General features: G+C 38.8%; 1 protein-coding gene across 2 annotated transcripts in view; it reads left to right on the top strand.

Moving 5' to 3' along the window:
- The window catches only part of DIP2A (disco interacting protein 2 homolog A), a 129,295-nt gene that overhangs the window by 106,595 nt on the left and 6,628 nt on the right, over nt 1-16,072 (top strand). For both annotated transcript variants that reach the window (XM_026107421.2, XM_064515426.1), the window contains exons 26-34: nt 2,880-3,003; nt 3,850-3,971; nt 4,283-4,394; nt 4,616-4,725; nt 5,200-5,330; nt 8,179-8,347; nt 9,947-10,117; nt 13,633-13,694; nt 15,562-15,619. In XM_026107421.2, the coding sequence (XP_025963206.1) occupies nt 2,880-3,003; nt 3,850-3,971; nt 4,283-4,394; nt 4,616-4,725; nt 5,200-5,330; nt 8,179-8,347; nt 9,947-10,117; nt 13,633-13,694; nt 15,562-15,619 (1,059 nt within the window). The remainder of the gene's footprint in view (nt 1-2,879; nt 3,004-3,849; nt 3,972-4,282; nt 4,395-4,615; nt 4,726-5,199; nt 5,331-8,178; nt 8,348-9,946; nt 10,118-13,632; nt 13,695-15,561; nt 15,620-16,072) is intronic.

Below are 16,072 nucleotides of genomic sequence, written 5' to 3'. Positions count from 1 at the left end.
TCTGGAATTTTAGTAGGTGTTCTGCCTAGCTTAATAAAAACTGCATCAGTTGCATTTCCAGCAGCTACATAACATTTTGCCATATAAATGGAAGCCACAATTCTGCCTTTGTCGCTGAGCACGAGACTAGGAGCTCTACCTATTTTGTTCAAGGGTTGTCTGAACCCTTATGACGTATGACAGGGTAGCTGTCTTGTTTGTGAGTAGATCACGTTTGCTCACAGCCATTCTGTTCTGCACTTGACTGTCAGTAGTTTTGGAGTATATACATACCCTGTGCATCCAACACTTCATAAAGGGGCATAAAGAATAGTGCAGTTCTGTACGTTCCTCAATACTTCAGTCTTCCTGGGCTTAAGGAGCAGTACTGTTGTGCACGCTTCAGAATATTCAGATGTTTTAGATTCTTCTGCTCTTGTTCTGGCACTTTTTTCTTCGCCCTCGTTCTACCCTCCTTTCTTTCCAGTGGGCAAAGTTGGTCTCCTGGAATCAATTTTGATTTGAGCCTGTGCTCAATAACTTCCCTTCCAGTGATGATAACAGCCTACTAACAAATTAGGTGTGCATTGTGCTGTGCTCGTATCCCAGACATATGAAATACTGAATGTCCTTTAGGAACATCCAGCAGCAGTTCTCAGGAACTGATGGATGGCTTAAGCTTTGCCTTTGTGTGTTCCTATAATTCAGAAAGCCAGAATGATTTAGGACATGGTTCAAAGTTTTGACTTTTCTCCTGAGACACTGCTTTAGCAGAAGATGCTGCCTCAATATGGTTATTGTTAAAAGCCTAAGAATTGGTTTATTCTTCTCTGAGAAAAGAGTCTTTAGAGGGGGTATTTTTAGTATGAAGAATAAAGAATTCCCTCTCTGGGTCACTTCATTCAGGCAACTTTTACCCTGCAGAAAGAGACTCTGCAAAAAGCAGATACGCAACTTCAACACAAAGCAATTATCTGTTGGCTAACATGAGCCTTAAACAGCTGGGACTAGCAAGCTACAATGCAAAAACACTGACACGTTTGCCACTCTCCATGAGAAACCCAATGAGTCTTTTGATGGCCAGGCAGGCATCATTCTGGTGGGGAAGTGTCAGCTCTTCCTGCTTCCTGGACCAGGCTGACCCTCTGTTGCTGAGTTGATGTCATCACGTTCTCTATCTTTTCTTCTTCTTTAGGGCTTTAGATGTCAATATTTTTCTTCTGGATCCTTGAGCTGCTAACCATTGCTATCTCAACAAGTACACTTCTGTTCTTACTCTTCTTATTGTGCATGGCTTTAGCTCACAGACTTTTTCACACGTGTACAGCAATTTTCCTAGTAAAACTGAGTCAGGGTGCCAGAGCCATTCCGTACCACACTAGGCCTTGGATCAGTCAGCTGAAAGCCTAGGCAGAGGATTCCATGTGGCCGTTCATCTTGGACTTAAAGCTGAATATCTATTATCACAGCAAATGTCTATCATATCCTGTCTGTACAGCCGCAGGGTTGATTCAGCCTCTGTGAATGTTCGTATGGCTCTTGAGGTGGTTGTCCCACCAGTTTTTCTTGAATCAGCTTGTAGTCTTGGAAACAGAAACATCTCAAACTAACAGCCTTCAGACTGAGGCGTCGCTTCTTAGATTGGACAGCAAAAGGATCTTTTCTGTCTTCACATGGAAAATATGATTAAGCCTTTTGTACTCTCCATGACTTTTTTTGTGTGACTGCTTAAGAAAAAAAAAAAAAAAACAGATATAGTTGCTTCCATGTGAAGACTTTCTGAATACATAATTGTGGGAAATCTGCTTTCTACAAGACAGAGAGTAAATGCACTGAAGCAGAAGTCACAGTGCATACCAACCAGAGCTCAGGTTGCCTCTCTGACCTTTTAAAAGAGTATCTGTACCAAAGACATCAGCAGAATCCCTTCACACTTTTAAGAATTCTGCTTACAAAGGCACTTAGAGATTTGGCTATGCTTGGCAGAGTAATTTCATAGTCCTTTGTTGTTTGGAAGATTTAGAGATGCACTTTAAGGTAACCTACAGCTGTGAGGGTTTATTGCTTAGTCATCCACTGTGTCATCCACCAGTCATCCAGCCAGGATGACTGATTTTACTGGAGGAAAAAAAAAATGTAATTGCCAGTATCCTCTCTGTCCTGGAAGCTTTGTTAAGCTGCTGTTAAGAATAATGCAAAGATGCAAGGTGTAGCCCACATTTTACTCCTGCTTGTTGAAGATACAGAGAAACTGAAAGGTACAGGGAAACAGAAGACCAAAAGTCTCTGGGCTCTACTGTTTGCAGCATGTGTATCCATAGTGTAAATGTACATTTGGACAGTGCATCTGAAACTGTGGTTATTTGGCAATAACTTCTCCTGGTCCCCTTCCCCACACAGTAGAACTTGTAATTGTTACAATCATTAGCGACCTGCAGAGAAGGTAATAAGAGATAGAGAAGCAGAATTAAAAAAAGGTCAATAAGAGAGAGGTAATGTTGTCAGCGTAGCATAAACAGGCTGTACAATGTTTAAGATCTAGAGCTTTCTGTAACATCCCCATCTTCATGCACCTCTGAGTAAGAAAAAGCTGATGCAGTGCTTCACTTGCTGCTAAAAATAATTGTACGTTTACTACTGGGTTTTCATACTTGGATTGCAAATTTCAAAATTTGTAAGGTATTCTTTTTGTAGTACCACACACATTGAGAAACTCCTTCACTGTCTGAAGCTTGAAATTGCACGTACAAAATTCTCTAGCATTCTAAAAGTTCATGGTACTATCGGCATGATTTCTGAAACACTGAGCGTATTTTGAGTCTTGCAACAGCAGCACATATGTTACTCCGTTTCAAAGTGTTCTCCACAAAGTTTTCCGAAGTTGCTTCTGTTCTGTGCAGGGCACTGTAGCTAGCACTGCGTCGTGCATCCAGTTGCACAAGAGAGCAGAGAGAGTGGCTGTTGCACTGATGGAGAAAGGACGACTGAATGTCGGTGACCACGTAGCCCTGGTTTATCCCCCAGGTAAGGCAGTGCAGACAGCAAAAATCATTAAGTCAGGCATTGCAGGAAAAAGAAATCTTGCCAAGGTAGAGCATTCAAATGTCCATTTAATATGGTGGTATACAGCAGTGACTTACTTTGTCAAAGGAGAGACTTCCTCTTTGTCATTTTGTTAGTAAGTTGTTTCTCCAAATGACAAACTACATTTATGGAACATACTTCATCTACACCCTTCCAGATGTCTGGACAGTTATGAAAAAGTAGTTTGATTTAAACTACCTGAAAGATTCTGGATTTTCAGCCTCAGAAAAGGGAATAAAGCTGTATCTATACCCATGGAAAATTAGATTAGGAAGAGGCTAGTGTTAATCTTTATTTGAACCTCCTGAATGGCTATTGCTAGAAGTGAAATTTGGACCTCAGACTTGTATATTACTACTATGAGTTTACAGGTGTGCAACGGGAAAGAAGTAATACCGTATGGAAGTAGGATAATTGCATATTTCATAGTGATAATTGTGAAAAACAAATGCATACTTTTTAAAAAGAATTTTATTTGTTGTCTTCGTGACTTACAATACCTTGAGGTTTTTTTATTTTTATAATTTTCTTTGTTCTGCTGTCCATGCAAATATGTTCTACAAACTTGAAGGGTCTGAATAATTCCTGCTAACTCTCAAATGTGTAATACTGTAGCCTTATAGAACTGGCCATGACCAAGAGCAGCCCATTGGTTTGAAAATACCTTTGTGAGCAAGAAATCCTTATGTTTTATTAAAATGTTTCTTTGCATATTTAGATTTTCATGAAAGGGATGGGCCTTTTGTTATGATAACATTGCTTTAATTTAACAAATATCCTTTACAGGAGTAGACCTAATAGCAACTTTCTATGGCTGCTTATATGCTGGTTGTATACCTATCACCGTTCGCCCCCCTCATCCACAAAATCTTGCTACCACTCTGCCCACCGTCAAAATGATTGTAGAGGTATGTGTAAGACATTGCTTTTTTAAATGCTTGTGGTTGTTGGGCTGTTGATGCAGGTAGTAACACTGCCTGATGAATTGCTTTGCCTCAGTCAAGGCAAAATAAGCTTGAAAAAAAATTAGTGTGCTAATATTTTTTTTTCAAGCTGGTTTAAAATGTTCTATTGTTGTAATTTATTTGCTTTATTTTCGGTGGTTTTTGTGTTTGTGCTTTGTATTCAGCGTACTGTTTGTCTGGTTTGGATGGATGTGAAATCACAGGAACATGCATTTATTGGTCTTATAAATATTTTTAATGCTGTCTTTTTACAGGTCAGTAAATCTGCATGTATACTTACCACACAAGCGATAATGAAACTGCTGAAGTCCAAGGAAGCTGCAACAGCTGTAGATATTAAAACATGGCCCACTATTTTGGATACAGGTACAAAATGTTTATCCACTAAGATAAAGCATAAACAGCTTGGAGACTGAATTACTTATCTTGTTGCATCTAACTGGCTAACTGGATGGACGTTTCTTGCTTTGCATCGGTGTATCTTTCCATAAACTATAGAAAATATCCTGTGTTAACGCTGTAAAGATATTGTTGTGCTCTTGTTCCAAAATAATAATATATCCTTTTTTGTTATATATTTTAAATAGATGATATGCCTAAAAAGAAGTTGGCTAGTATTTTTAGACCTCCATCTCCAGATATGTTGGCATACTTGGACTTCAGTGTGTCTACCACTGGTATATTAGCAGGAGTAAAGGTAGAGTAATAGAACAGATGCTCATATATTAAATTTCCTCATGTATAGGTATATTCTGTATTTATTCCATCCTGACAGAGAAAAAAAAATAAAAATGGTAAAAGAAATGTCTTACTGTTCAGAAGGTTTATTTTCAAGTTTGCGTGACATTAAAATTTCTTGATGCATTTTTGGAAGTATTCACTCTTATATCTGAACAATCATTGAGGGGTCTGAAGGGACAGTGTTTGTGCTAAAGTTCATGAATATTTTCTGTTGGGATTATCAGAGATGATGTATGACAACAGACATGTCATATTCCTATAGCCTGAAAAGCGTCTATGCAATTTTGGGCTGTTATCCCTTTCCTGTTCTAAAAGTGCTTAAAAATCATTATCCATTGCTGTATCTTCTATAATAAATATTTCTGCCAGTTGTTAAAAATGAAACCCTTTTTTTTAACTGTTCTTGAGAGAGCCTTGTTTTCTCTTACAGATGTCACATGCAGCTACAAGTGCCTTATGTCGCTCGATAAAGCTACAGTGTGAGCTGTACCCTTCACGTCAGATTGCCATCTGCCTTGACCCTTATTGTGGCTTGGGATTTGCACTATGGTGCCTGTGCAGGTATGTTACTTAAATGTTAGGTTTACTCATACGTCCCCAGCATACTCTTCCCTTCTCTAGAAACCAAGTGAACGGTAGTGAATTAGACCATCAAATAGCCCCATTTAACTTTGTTATACATACTTTACTATTGTGCACTAATAAATATTGCTAAAGCAAGCAATTTAATATCTGCAAATGAATGTCTTTGATTCAATGAGATAAACTATTATAATGCAACACATTTTTCACAATTGTGAAATTTTCTGCCTTTTAAATCTTCAGATTGGTTAAAGTATATGAAATGTGTCCAGTATGGGGGAAAAAAGTGCATTTTAGATATTTAATTAAAAATGCAGAAACTGAATATGAAAGGTTATTTTATAAACAGATAATAAAGTTAAGTTGACTAAAATTAAGTTCACTGTAGTTAATCTTGCCTCTCTAGTCCTCCAAACTGGGAAACAAGTGTGTTGAAAGAAGGCAAAAAGTTAACTTTGCTAATATTCAATAATTTATAACATCAGTAGAGCGAGGCATGGTGGAGGGAAAAAGAAACATCAGTGATGGAAGAGTTAAAATCTAAAACTGAATTTTTAAAAAATATTTTTAGGGAAGGGAGTTGCATGTCATGCTTTCTATCCAAGAGTTAAAGTGATGTTGGGTTTTTTAATCTAGGGTATTGCTTTGTTTTTGATTTATGGGGCACTAATTTTGTATGAAAGGCTTTGTTTTATTACAGAATGATTTTTATCTATTCAGCAACTAGAAAATAGTAGCGCTAACTACAAACACACATCAACTTTAGTCAGGGGAAACAGCAGCAAGTGTGTCAAGCTACCTGTTGAAAGCAATCAGAGATGCTATTTAGTCTGGCAAAATGAGTTGTTTTATCTAAGCCTGGTTTTACAGAGGGCCGTGTCACTGATTTTTTTTGAAAGTAACTGATCTAAATAAACATTTGATAATTTAAGACTGTTTGGTCATTTATGATATATTTATGAAATAAAAAGATGGCGTGATTCTGAATTTGACTCTCCACTCATGTTAACTTGTATCTAGGTCAAATACTTCACATAAACACCATTCAAAAACTGACAGACCTATAGCAAAGGTTAGAAAAAGTGCAGTAAAAACTTGAATGGTGAGATATAGGTTTGCAATATTAAAATCTGTTTAACTCCAATGAAAAGGTGTGCTTTCACTAGACTGACTCTCAAAGCTTAATTATCAATTGTAATCACCAACTGTAACACTGTCTCAGAAATACTGTAACTCTTTAGTGTCAGAATTTCTCTTTATAATAACCACTTTAGCATTTTCTAGCTTTTGTTCTTAGACTGTCACTCATGGACTAAAAGATGCCTTAGGTTTCACTTGGCAGAAAAGTGAAAGGGGATGGCATGAATAGAGGGCAATGGCACTTGTTGCACACAAGGACACAAGGTGAATGGGAAAATTAGCCCACTAACACTTCAGAGCCTATCTGCAATACCTTAAAACTATCAACAGAGCAGTTGCTTTTCCTTATGATTAAATTATGTATATTCTGTTTAAATACTTCACCAGTTTCAGTTTCCTGCTAGATTGTCATAAATTGTTGACAGTATGGCCAGATCTGTTCTTCTCCTCTTTAGTTTGGACTTGCATCAGTTGGCCTTGTTAAGTGCCCTTCCTGTTTTTGTTGCTGAATTGGAAAGATTTCCCCTCCTCTCAGTGCTTCCTAATTTGCAGCTAGGAGGGTGTTTCTGGGACAAGGGCTGTTTGTGTTCTTTGCGCACAATCCTTATATGAAACTTCTAATGAAAGTAGCTTTAGTATTCCGGATTTTACTTTTATCCTACGCTTGAATATTAGTGAGGAAAATGGCAAATATGCAATGTTTTCCTGGGCAGGAGGCCAATTTTAAAGATTTTGGGGGCATCTGGAAGCAAATAAGTTACATTCATTAGAAAGTGCCGCTTTCTCATGTTTCCTGTTTTATCTGTGAGCTCCTTGCAACAGTATCTTCGCTATGAAATATAGCTTTTCTTCTCTGATTCAGAAAGCAGATTAGAGGTGCTTTTGCCTGAGGCAGACGCAAGTGGTGTTGGTTTCCAAGCACGCAGTTGTAAGCAGTCTGTGCTGGATACCAGCCTGCTTGTGGACATGAAGAAAGGGTAAGGATGGAGGTGAACACGTTTCCCCACAAGAAATGGGGGCCAAAGAGCATGGCTACTCTTGAATGGCTCTGTCTTCACTGTGAAAGCACGCCATGGGGGATGCCGGGCCATAGGCCAAGGACCGACAGGCAATACTCATTTTGTGAACTGTAACTGCCAGCGGGTTTCCCTCTCTCCCCAACAAATGTATGCTAGTAATGGTATAACTGTGGTGAGAGAGCGTGTTGTGCCTCCAGGTGGGCATCAAGAAAAGGTTTGAGAGCCAGCTACGTGGCCAAGAATAGGCTAGGAGACACAGCCTGCCAAGGGAAGCAGATCATGGGAAGGAGGCTTTGCATGAAAGGCAGAGGTTTCTGGCATGGCACGAACATTTTCTCCCCTCCTCTCAGTACAGTTTATCTGAAACTGAAGACTTGCCTAAAATTCAAGGCAATGTGTAAATTCAGCATGATTTACTGAGGGTCATGTGTATACTTGCCTTAAAGTTTGTGGTTTTAACCTATAGCTTTTGCCCAACTAATCAGTTTGAAACCACAGTGAGATACTTGCTTTTTATGGAGAAGACAAGTTGAAATTCAAATAGGTAACCAGCTCTCGAGGTTTTTATTTATTTCCATATTCCTTTGCTTCATTTTGACTTTCTGTACCTTTTGCCTTTTTTATGATGGCTTGAAGTTTTTTGTGTTTCTCTCTCTTCCCCTCTCTAGCGTATATTCAGGTCATCAGTCTATTCTAGTCCCTCCTCTTGAACTGGAGAGCAACGTGTCTCTGTGGTTGTCTGCTGTAAGTCAGTATAAAGTGCGTGTGACTTTCTGCTCTTATTCAGTGATGGAGATGTGCACCAAAGGGCTTGGAACACAGACTGATATGCTGCGGGTAGGAGGACTTAATTTTTTAACATACTGACATATATAATGTATCATATATTATATCTTTATATGGCATATAATGTATTTTTCTAAATTTATTTCTTTTTAGCTTGTATAAGATGGACTCCTCTCTGTTTCTTTGAAAGCCTTTTGGACTTGCTTTTGGCAAATGTTGAGTGTGCTGGAAGTTTCGGCTCCCACATTTCTGAAAGAAGTCTGTTTTCAACTTGACTTATTTGTACTGCCTCTCACACTGATAAAATATTTCTGAAATTTTGGGCAAAATACTTAGCAAGCCTAACAACTTTTTCTTGTCTGAGAAAAACAAAAACAAAAGCCCAAACCTGGCAAGTGTTCCCTGCTTTCAGATTTCCTCACCAAAAGTGCTGAATTCTAAAGCTGATTTATTGCCCATTGCAAATTGTGCCATGCCAAAGTCCATAGCTGTACGTCTTAGTATATGGCAAAATTGGAGAGTTATCAGTTAATCTGAGCAATTTTGCATCATCAGAAATAGATGTCTGACTTATTTTTGAATTCCGGCTTCCTATACAGAGCATATAGAAGAATAATAAATTCTGTAAACCAAAATAATTAGGTTCACTAACAATAGTAATTACATACTTCTGCATCTTTTTTTTGAGGGAAATTTCTTAACTGAAACTTAATTTATTTGAAGAGGTGCTTCTATCTCAATAGCAGGAGAGTTCCCATGGCTTTAGTAACTAAGCTGCTCAGCACTTTAGCTGGGAATGTTTGGCAGCTGCCCGTGTGCAAGAATGAGGCTGCATTGTGCCTATTCTCCGTGTAGACAAAGTCTGTTCATCTGTACTCCTGGACCTCACTGTAAAGTGGATCCTGGCCCTGAGCCACTTGCTACAGGCTCATATTCACGCTGCTGAGAGCTAATACCTTCTCAAGCACCCTGCCTATATCTGAATTGAGTAGTACTTGGAGTGAGCAGCTCTCTTATGAACTTCATGTGGTTGCCTGCCCGGCCCTGAGACAATTATTTTGTGTTTTTTCAGCTCAAAACAATGAGTGGCTGTGTTGCAGCCCACCAGAGTGCTACATGATGTAAATGGTCCATCAGGCCCTGCCATGAGAGCACAAAGCCTCTTGGCACAGTACTAGAGGGTTGTCCTGGATGGATGGAGCCAAACAGTGCAGGCCAGGTCAATACCATTTAACTGGAACAGACACCGAAACAAACTGTGCTGCTAACTGTGCTCAGATTTCCTTTCAAAGGGGAGAGTTGCCTCTCTCCAGATGGGAGCAGGGAATGACAGATATCTGTGCAGCGTGGATAGTCAGGGCCAGGGCCTTGAGGGAAGAGTATTTATGAGCCAACCTGATGGTATAGCCATTTTTGCTAGGCAAACTTGTTGCTGAGTCTTAACCACAAGAAAAACAGTGGTGGGAATGATGTTCTTCATATTTTTTTTTAAGTGTTTGTATCTATTTGTTCTATTACCTGAGAGCCTTCCTCCAGGAGACAGTTGTTCTAGTGTTTTTAAAGTCAGGTTGTCCTTCAAATGACCTGGAAATTTTCTAGAAATGTTGATTTTTAAAATGTATCATTTTCTTTACCAAATCTCTCAAACAGATGAAAGGAGTTAACCTGTCCTGTGTGCGAACATGCATGGTGGTTGCAGAGGAGAGACCAAGGATTACATTAACACAGTCTTTCTCTAAGTTATTCAAAGACTTGGGTCTCTCTGCTCGTGCAGTGAGCACTACATTTGGGTGCCGGGTCAATGTAGCAATTTGCTTACAGGTGAGATTAAACCGTTTATTCCTTCCATTTAACCACAGCATGTCTGAGAACTGTATAGGAAATCATATTCAGCTGTTATTTTTTCTTTACCTTATAAGCTGCAGCTCTGTTACGTGCTTTTTTCTTCACCAAGTTAAATAAGCCCTGAAGATCTTCTTGCATGCTTGTGGTGAGGAACGTGAATTATGATAGTTTCTCCTTTTCCTGTTAATTGACCAATTGAGATGCCTCTTTAATATGGAGGATCAATGTTAAGAAACTTGTTTCCTTCCTACCATGAAGGAGCAGTACTAAATTAAACACAGAGCTTCTTACCGATAAACATCTTAGATATTTCAAGCAATGCTATTTCAGCTTTCATATGATTCAGATTTTTCCTGTTGAAAAATAGTTTGTCTATGTGGAATTAAATGAAGGCAGAGTTCCTCAAATAAAAACTGTCTTAAAGACCAAGGAAAACTGACAAAGTTGGTGGGTTTTTGTTTGGAAAGCTCTCAAAATCAGCATTATTATCATGCAAATATGTTCGTCTCACTTCATGCGAGACTGGGACTTCTTTCATTGAAAGGTATAAAATTGGAAGCTTTGAGGGGGATAATATGCCTTTTAAATACGCAGCCCTACTTCACAGACTAAGGATAATGGCATGCTGTGGTCCAGGTCTGCCTGTGGTAGTTCAGTACTCAACTAAAATTAATCTAATATAAGTAATTTAACCAGATTTACATCTAACTTTTTTAATAGATGTGTTTCTTCTCTAATTAGGAAAAAAAAATCTATGCATGCCTTAACTTGCCTAAAATCAGGAGTATTAAGTATGGTCTAGAAATTGGAAAGCAGCCTGGATTTTTGGATTATACTTGAGCTAACAAACAAACTGCTCAGGTTTCAGATGTGCCAGTACATAGCTTTTTATATGTGGGGAGCTCCATAGCTGTCACGTGCATTAAGTATGTGTGTAATTGTAAATTTTATTTGCAGACAATTAAACGAGCATGAACTAAACTTTGGTCCAGTTCATGCTCACTAATGCAAGCTGGCTGAACCAACTGGTTCTATAAAGATTGTTACCATGCTTTAATAAAACACACTTTTTTTTGTTGGTGCTCACTAGAGGAAGGAAAGCTTTTTTTCCCTCTCAGAACATATTTTAATGTTGTCCTCGATTTTCCCGTGAGAGACAGATGCACACACTTTGGGCCTTGAGCTTCTCAGATATGGTGCTGTTAGTAATTGTCCTTTAGAAATACATGGAAAGATTTTTAAGATCCCTTTTTAAGATAAACACTTAAAAAGAAATGAGGTCAGAGCAATTTTATGAATCAGATGGAAGGAGAAGACTACAGATGAAATTAAGAAGGCTGTGCAGAAAGATTTTAAATTCATTGGATACAACATTTCAGATGCCAAGTGCCAAAGAGCAGCTATCTGAATTTCCTATCTAAATAAGGATTTAGAAAGCCAGTTTTGAATACCTGCTGTTCAAACTGTCCAAAATAAGTGAGAAGAGATCAATTTAGGGCCAGGTAAAGAGCTTTCTCTGCAGTCAGATGTGGAAGCACATAACTATCAAATTAATCTAAGAGCAGCCTTCAGCATCTAGAAGAAAATACTTGTAATAACATCCTGCTGACAGCTTCTTATATCAAGAGCTCCTTCTGATAATTTACAAGCAGATATGAGAAATGCTCGGTCTCTTTTTATTGTAGAATACTCTGTTTTATGCTAAGTAAATAGCCCCTGTATTTTCCCAGAATGTTAAATGCATCTCTAAGATGACAATGTGAAAAATATTTCAGGAAAACTGCCAAGAATGTAGTGCTGTTGGGCAGTTCAGCTCATTTTATATCTTTATACCTCTGCTCACCACTCTTGAATAGCCTTCTTTTAGTTTGTTTTTCTGCCTTCCCTCATTTCTCCAAAATAAAGCCTATTTTTGACATTGTTGTATTTAAGTGAATATAGATTAATAACCAAACTGAATAGATATTTGATATAAGTTAGCATGCAAATAAATAATATCTCCCAACCTTAATGGACTGGTTTGCTGAAAAGGCATTTCTGAAGTTATAAGCAGCCTTTAGATACTTACAGATGGAGGAGGGAGTTATGATAAGGAAATAGGCGTTACATAGTGTCTGCTTGAATCTCTTCTGGTTAATTTTGCGGGACCTGCATGTTTCCCAGTGAACCGCTTAAAAGTGCCGGACTCTGAGAAATCTGAAATGGGAATATTCTTTTCACTCTAAAACAGTATGAGCTTTTTGTTTATCTTGCTGTGTGTATCTCATGTCTCCAGTGCCTCTTTGTTTGTATTTTCTTTTTTTCCCCTTTCTCTCTGTTTCACTCACTTTGATGGCCTCTGTTACTTCTGTTTGTGGTCCCTCTGTCAGCCAAACAGGCTGGGCAAGCTGGCTGAACAGGTATAGTGCTGCATGTGTGTGCTTGTAATGTCCTAAAGTCAATCTTGTGCTACAGTGTTACTCTATAAATAACCTATCCCTATAAGGGAGTTTTCACCCAAAACGGATCAAGTTTTTTCTAAAGGAGTTTGGTTTTATTCACAAAGAACACTTGTAGCTGAAGTACAAACACTTTCTCAAACAAGCAGAAACTGAGTATAGCAAGGATTAATACTAAAGAATGGATTAGTCTCAAAGATCATACTGTTAATCTGGAATGGTTGTCAGTAATGTTGAGTGCAGTGGTGCTACAAAAGTATTAAGTAATGTCACTACAAAGACATTGTTACTATTCTAGCACTGTAATCTTAAATGGATGACAAAGTGGCCTCATTTTAAATATTTCTCTCTAAAATGAGAAACTTGTTTCCTGGGGGGGATAAACATGGTGTGCCTGCCTATTTTTTTCAGCTTAAGTTTAATTGGGCATTTCACAGTAGTTTTTAGTTGCTTTGAGATTAAGTACTGCTGGGGAAAAAAGATCTCCTGTTCCCACGTCAGGAAATGGATTTGTTTTAGCAGTATAACCTCTCTGATGAGAGGTTATCAACTTCTGACTGCAATAGAGATCTGCCTCTGTCCAGGCAGTAACTGGCAGGAGCCTTGAAAAGGTCTGGGTTGGTTCAAGGTGTGTTTTAGTTAAATGTTTTTGTTTCTTCTTAAATGGAACTTGACAAAACTGTTACAAAGTAGAACAGTAGAGCACTGGGAAAGGGATTATGTGCCTGCATAGGTTGGTGCTTACACGCTTTACACTTGCTATGTAGTCTTTTTAGAGGTGCATACCAAAACAAAATTTGGCGCACTTAAAGGCTTACCTGTATAAATACAAACTTCATTTGTGCATTCATTTACTGCTTACCATAAAAACATCAAAGTTTTATGGCAGTCACTCTATGGAGGGGCTGTTTTACTATATTTCTAGTAGATAAGGCAGTAATTTATAAGCATCAGTAATGGAGAGGAATGTGTGAATTTATGCAGTATGGCTTTGAAAATGAAAACAGGATTTTCTGGCTTCTGTTTAATTTCTTTCTTCTTTTGTATTCTTAGGGAACAGCAGGACCAGATCCAACAACAGTCTATGTAGATATGAGAGCACTTCGACATGACAGGTACAGATTATGTCAAAGCATTTACTATTGAAAGTCTGTGGAGGAGAAAGTTCAGCCTCATTGCATTGCACTGGTGTGTTGAAATACTCTTGGCAGCAGTTAATCCCTCATTATCATATGGCAAGGAACCCCATCCTAGAGACTCTATTAATGACCACTTTGTGTTGGAAGTTTTCCAGCATCCCCTCCATCACTTGTTCTGCTCTTCCTTTCTAGACCCTCACTTCACTTCCTCTCTATTCATCAAAATCACATATAATCTAGATTCATTAGCTGCTTCTTACCTAACTGTACCTGCGAGCAAATGGCAACTTGCCAATTGGCTGGTTAGTCACAATCACGGAAAGATTTAGGTGGAGAGGGATCTCTGGATGTCCCTCACGCAACCTCCTGCTCAAGGCAGGGCCAACTTCAAGGCTTGATCAGGTTACTCTAGGCCAGGTCCAGTGAAGTTTGGAAGATTTCCAAGGATGGGCATTTTCTTCCTTTCTTGGGTACCTGTTATGAAGGTGTGTCCCCTGGTCTGGGGAGGAAGTTTTCCTTACTAGCGTTTCCCTTCTAGCCGCTTACGTTCCTGCCCTCTTGTCCTTTTGGTGCGCAAGTCTGCGAAATCGGGCTCCATCCTCTCTGTAATAATCCTTTAGGTAGTGGAAAACTGCAATTAGATCCCCTGCTAGACTTTTTTATTCAGGCCAAACCAACTGAATTCCCTCAGCCTTCTCAGGTTTCTCTGAATGTCAGGCTTGCACTATAGCCTATCAGCTTTTGGTTGACACCCCACTTTGGTGTCTTCTGCAAACTTGCCGAGGATATTTCCCATCAGAGTTTATTCTGTAGTTGTGATTTTTCTGTTATCTTGCCTCTTAGTTAACTTGGTTGATACAACTGCTAGCAGTAACAGTTCAGGCTGTAATTTTAGTAGGATTCATTCATATATATGTATATATGTGTGTATATATGTATATATGTTTGTAGGTATTTGTTTCTGTGTTTATTTAAAGTAACATAATACCATTAAAAAAAACTAAAGGAAAGGCAACAAGTATTGACAGTGTTAAATCAGTGGCTTCTGTTAACCCATAGCTTTTGTGACTACTGATCTTCTCTAATTTTTGCATGTTTAAATCTCAGTTGTTGGAAGTCAGGTTATTGAAAGGTCCTTCCCATGATCCTGATTTGGCATTTGAACAGATCAATGTAAATTACAGTTACTTTCTCCTTATTTAATATATCACTGTTATTTGCATGGGGTATATTCTTGCTATAGTTAAGCTGGGCTATAGCCTCAAAGTTCCCACTGTGTTAGAGTAAACTCTAGCCTATGGCTGTTGGGATGGTGTCATGTTAAGTAATATATAAGGAGATGAAAGGAGCCTATTTTCTTGTAACACCTTTCCTGCTGCATTCCCTGCTCCTTCAGCATGTGCTGTATTTGACACATTTACTGTGTAAGTTATGTTACTAATGAACTGCCTAGCATCACTTGACTCTGTTTAGGCTGGCTTGCTCTTCACTGTTTGTAATTCTAACTGAGATTCTGCCATGGAGAGTCTAACAGTGAAGGTAAATTTAAAATACACTTGGAACTGCCACCTTGGAGCTCTGTTGGAATGTCATTCATCCCCTTCAGAGAGATGAATTTCCCTTTCTTAAAAAAAGTGATATATGGGAACACCAACATGGAGGTCCTGAAGTCAGCTAGAAACTCTTTTAACTGTCTAACTGCACTGTGGATAACTGAGCACAAGCAGCTGCCACCATAACAGCTTGGTTAGTGCAGCCAAGAAAAGGATAACACTGGATACACATATTTAACTTCATTGTACTTCATAAACCTTTGTACAAATTTCTTCTTTTATTTTCTCAGGGTACGTTTGGTAGAGAGAGGTTCTCCACACAGTCTGCCACTTATGGAGTCTGGAAAGGTGAGAGATTTAGAGAGCATTAGAGTAAAGCAGCATCCAACTATCTCATGAGTTGTTTTATTTTTGCACATGGAGCTATCCAGACTTGAGAAAGCACCAAGTAGTCCTATCCCCTCTCTAGCGTTATCTGCGTGGTGAGCTGCTTCTGTTGGAGCTCAGTACAGAGTCTGTGCAGTGAGAGGCTGTATATGCTTCACTAATCCCAGTATATCTGGGAGAGGCGCTAGAGAGACAGAGAGACAGACAGACAGAGAGAGAGAGCGCGCGCGCGAGCATAAAAAGGAACAGCTAGTTAAAATGAAACAAAGCTCCTAAAGTGAAGTAACAGGATGTATTGTTGATACAGCTGGAAAAATCATAGGCCTCCACACAGAAGGCAGTTTTCAGGTGTGACAGGTATCAACTTCAAAGCTAAGTACAAGCTGCAAAGAGCCACTCGGTGTTTAAATGATT

This window comes from Dromaius novaehollandiae, chromosome 7 (assembly GCF_036370855.1).
Source record: "Dromaius novaehollandiae isolate bDroNov1 chromosome 7, bDroNov1.hap1, whole genome shotgun sequence".
Taxonomy (NCBI): Eukaryota; Metazoa; Chordata; class Aves; order Casuariiformes; family Dromaiidae; genus Dromaius; species Dromaius novaehollandiae.
The sequence above is the reverse complement of the archived record's forward strand: the minus strand, read 5'-3'. Positions and strand labels throughout refer to the sequence as shown.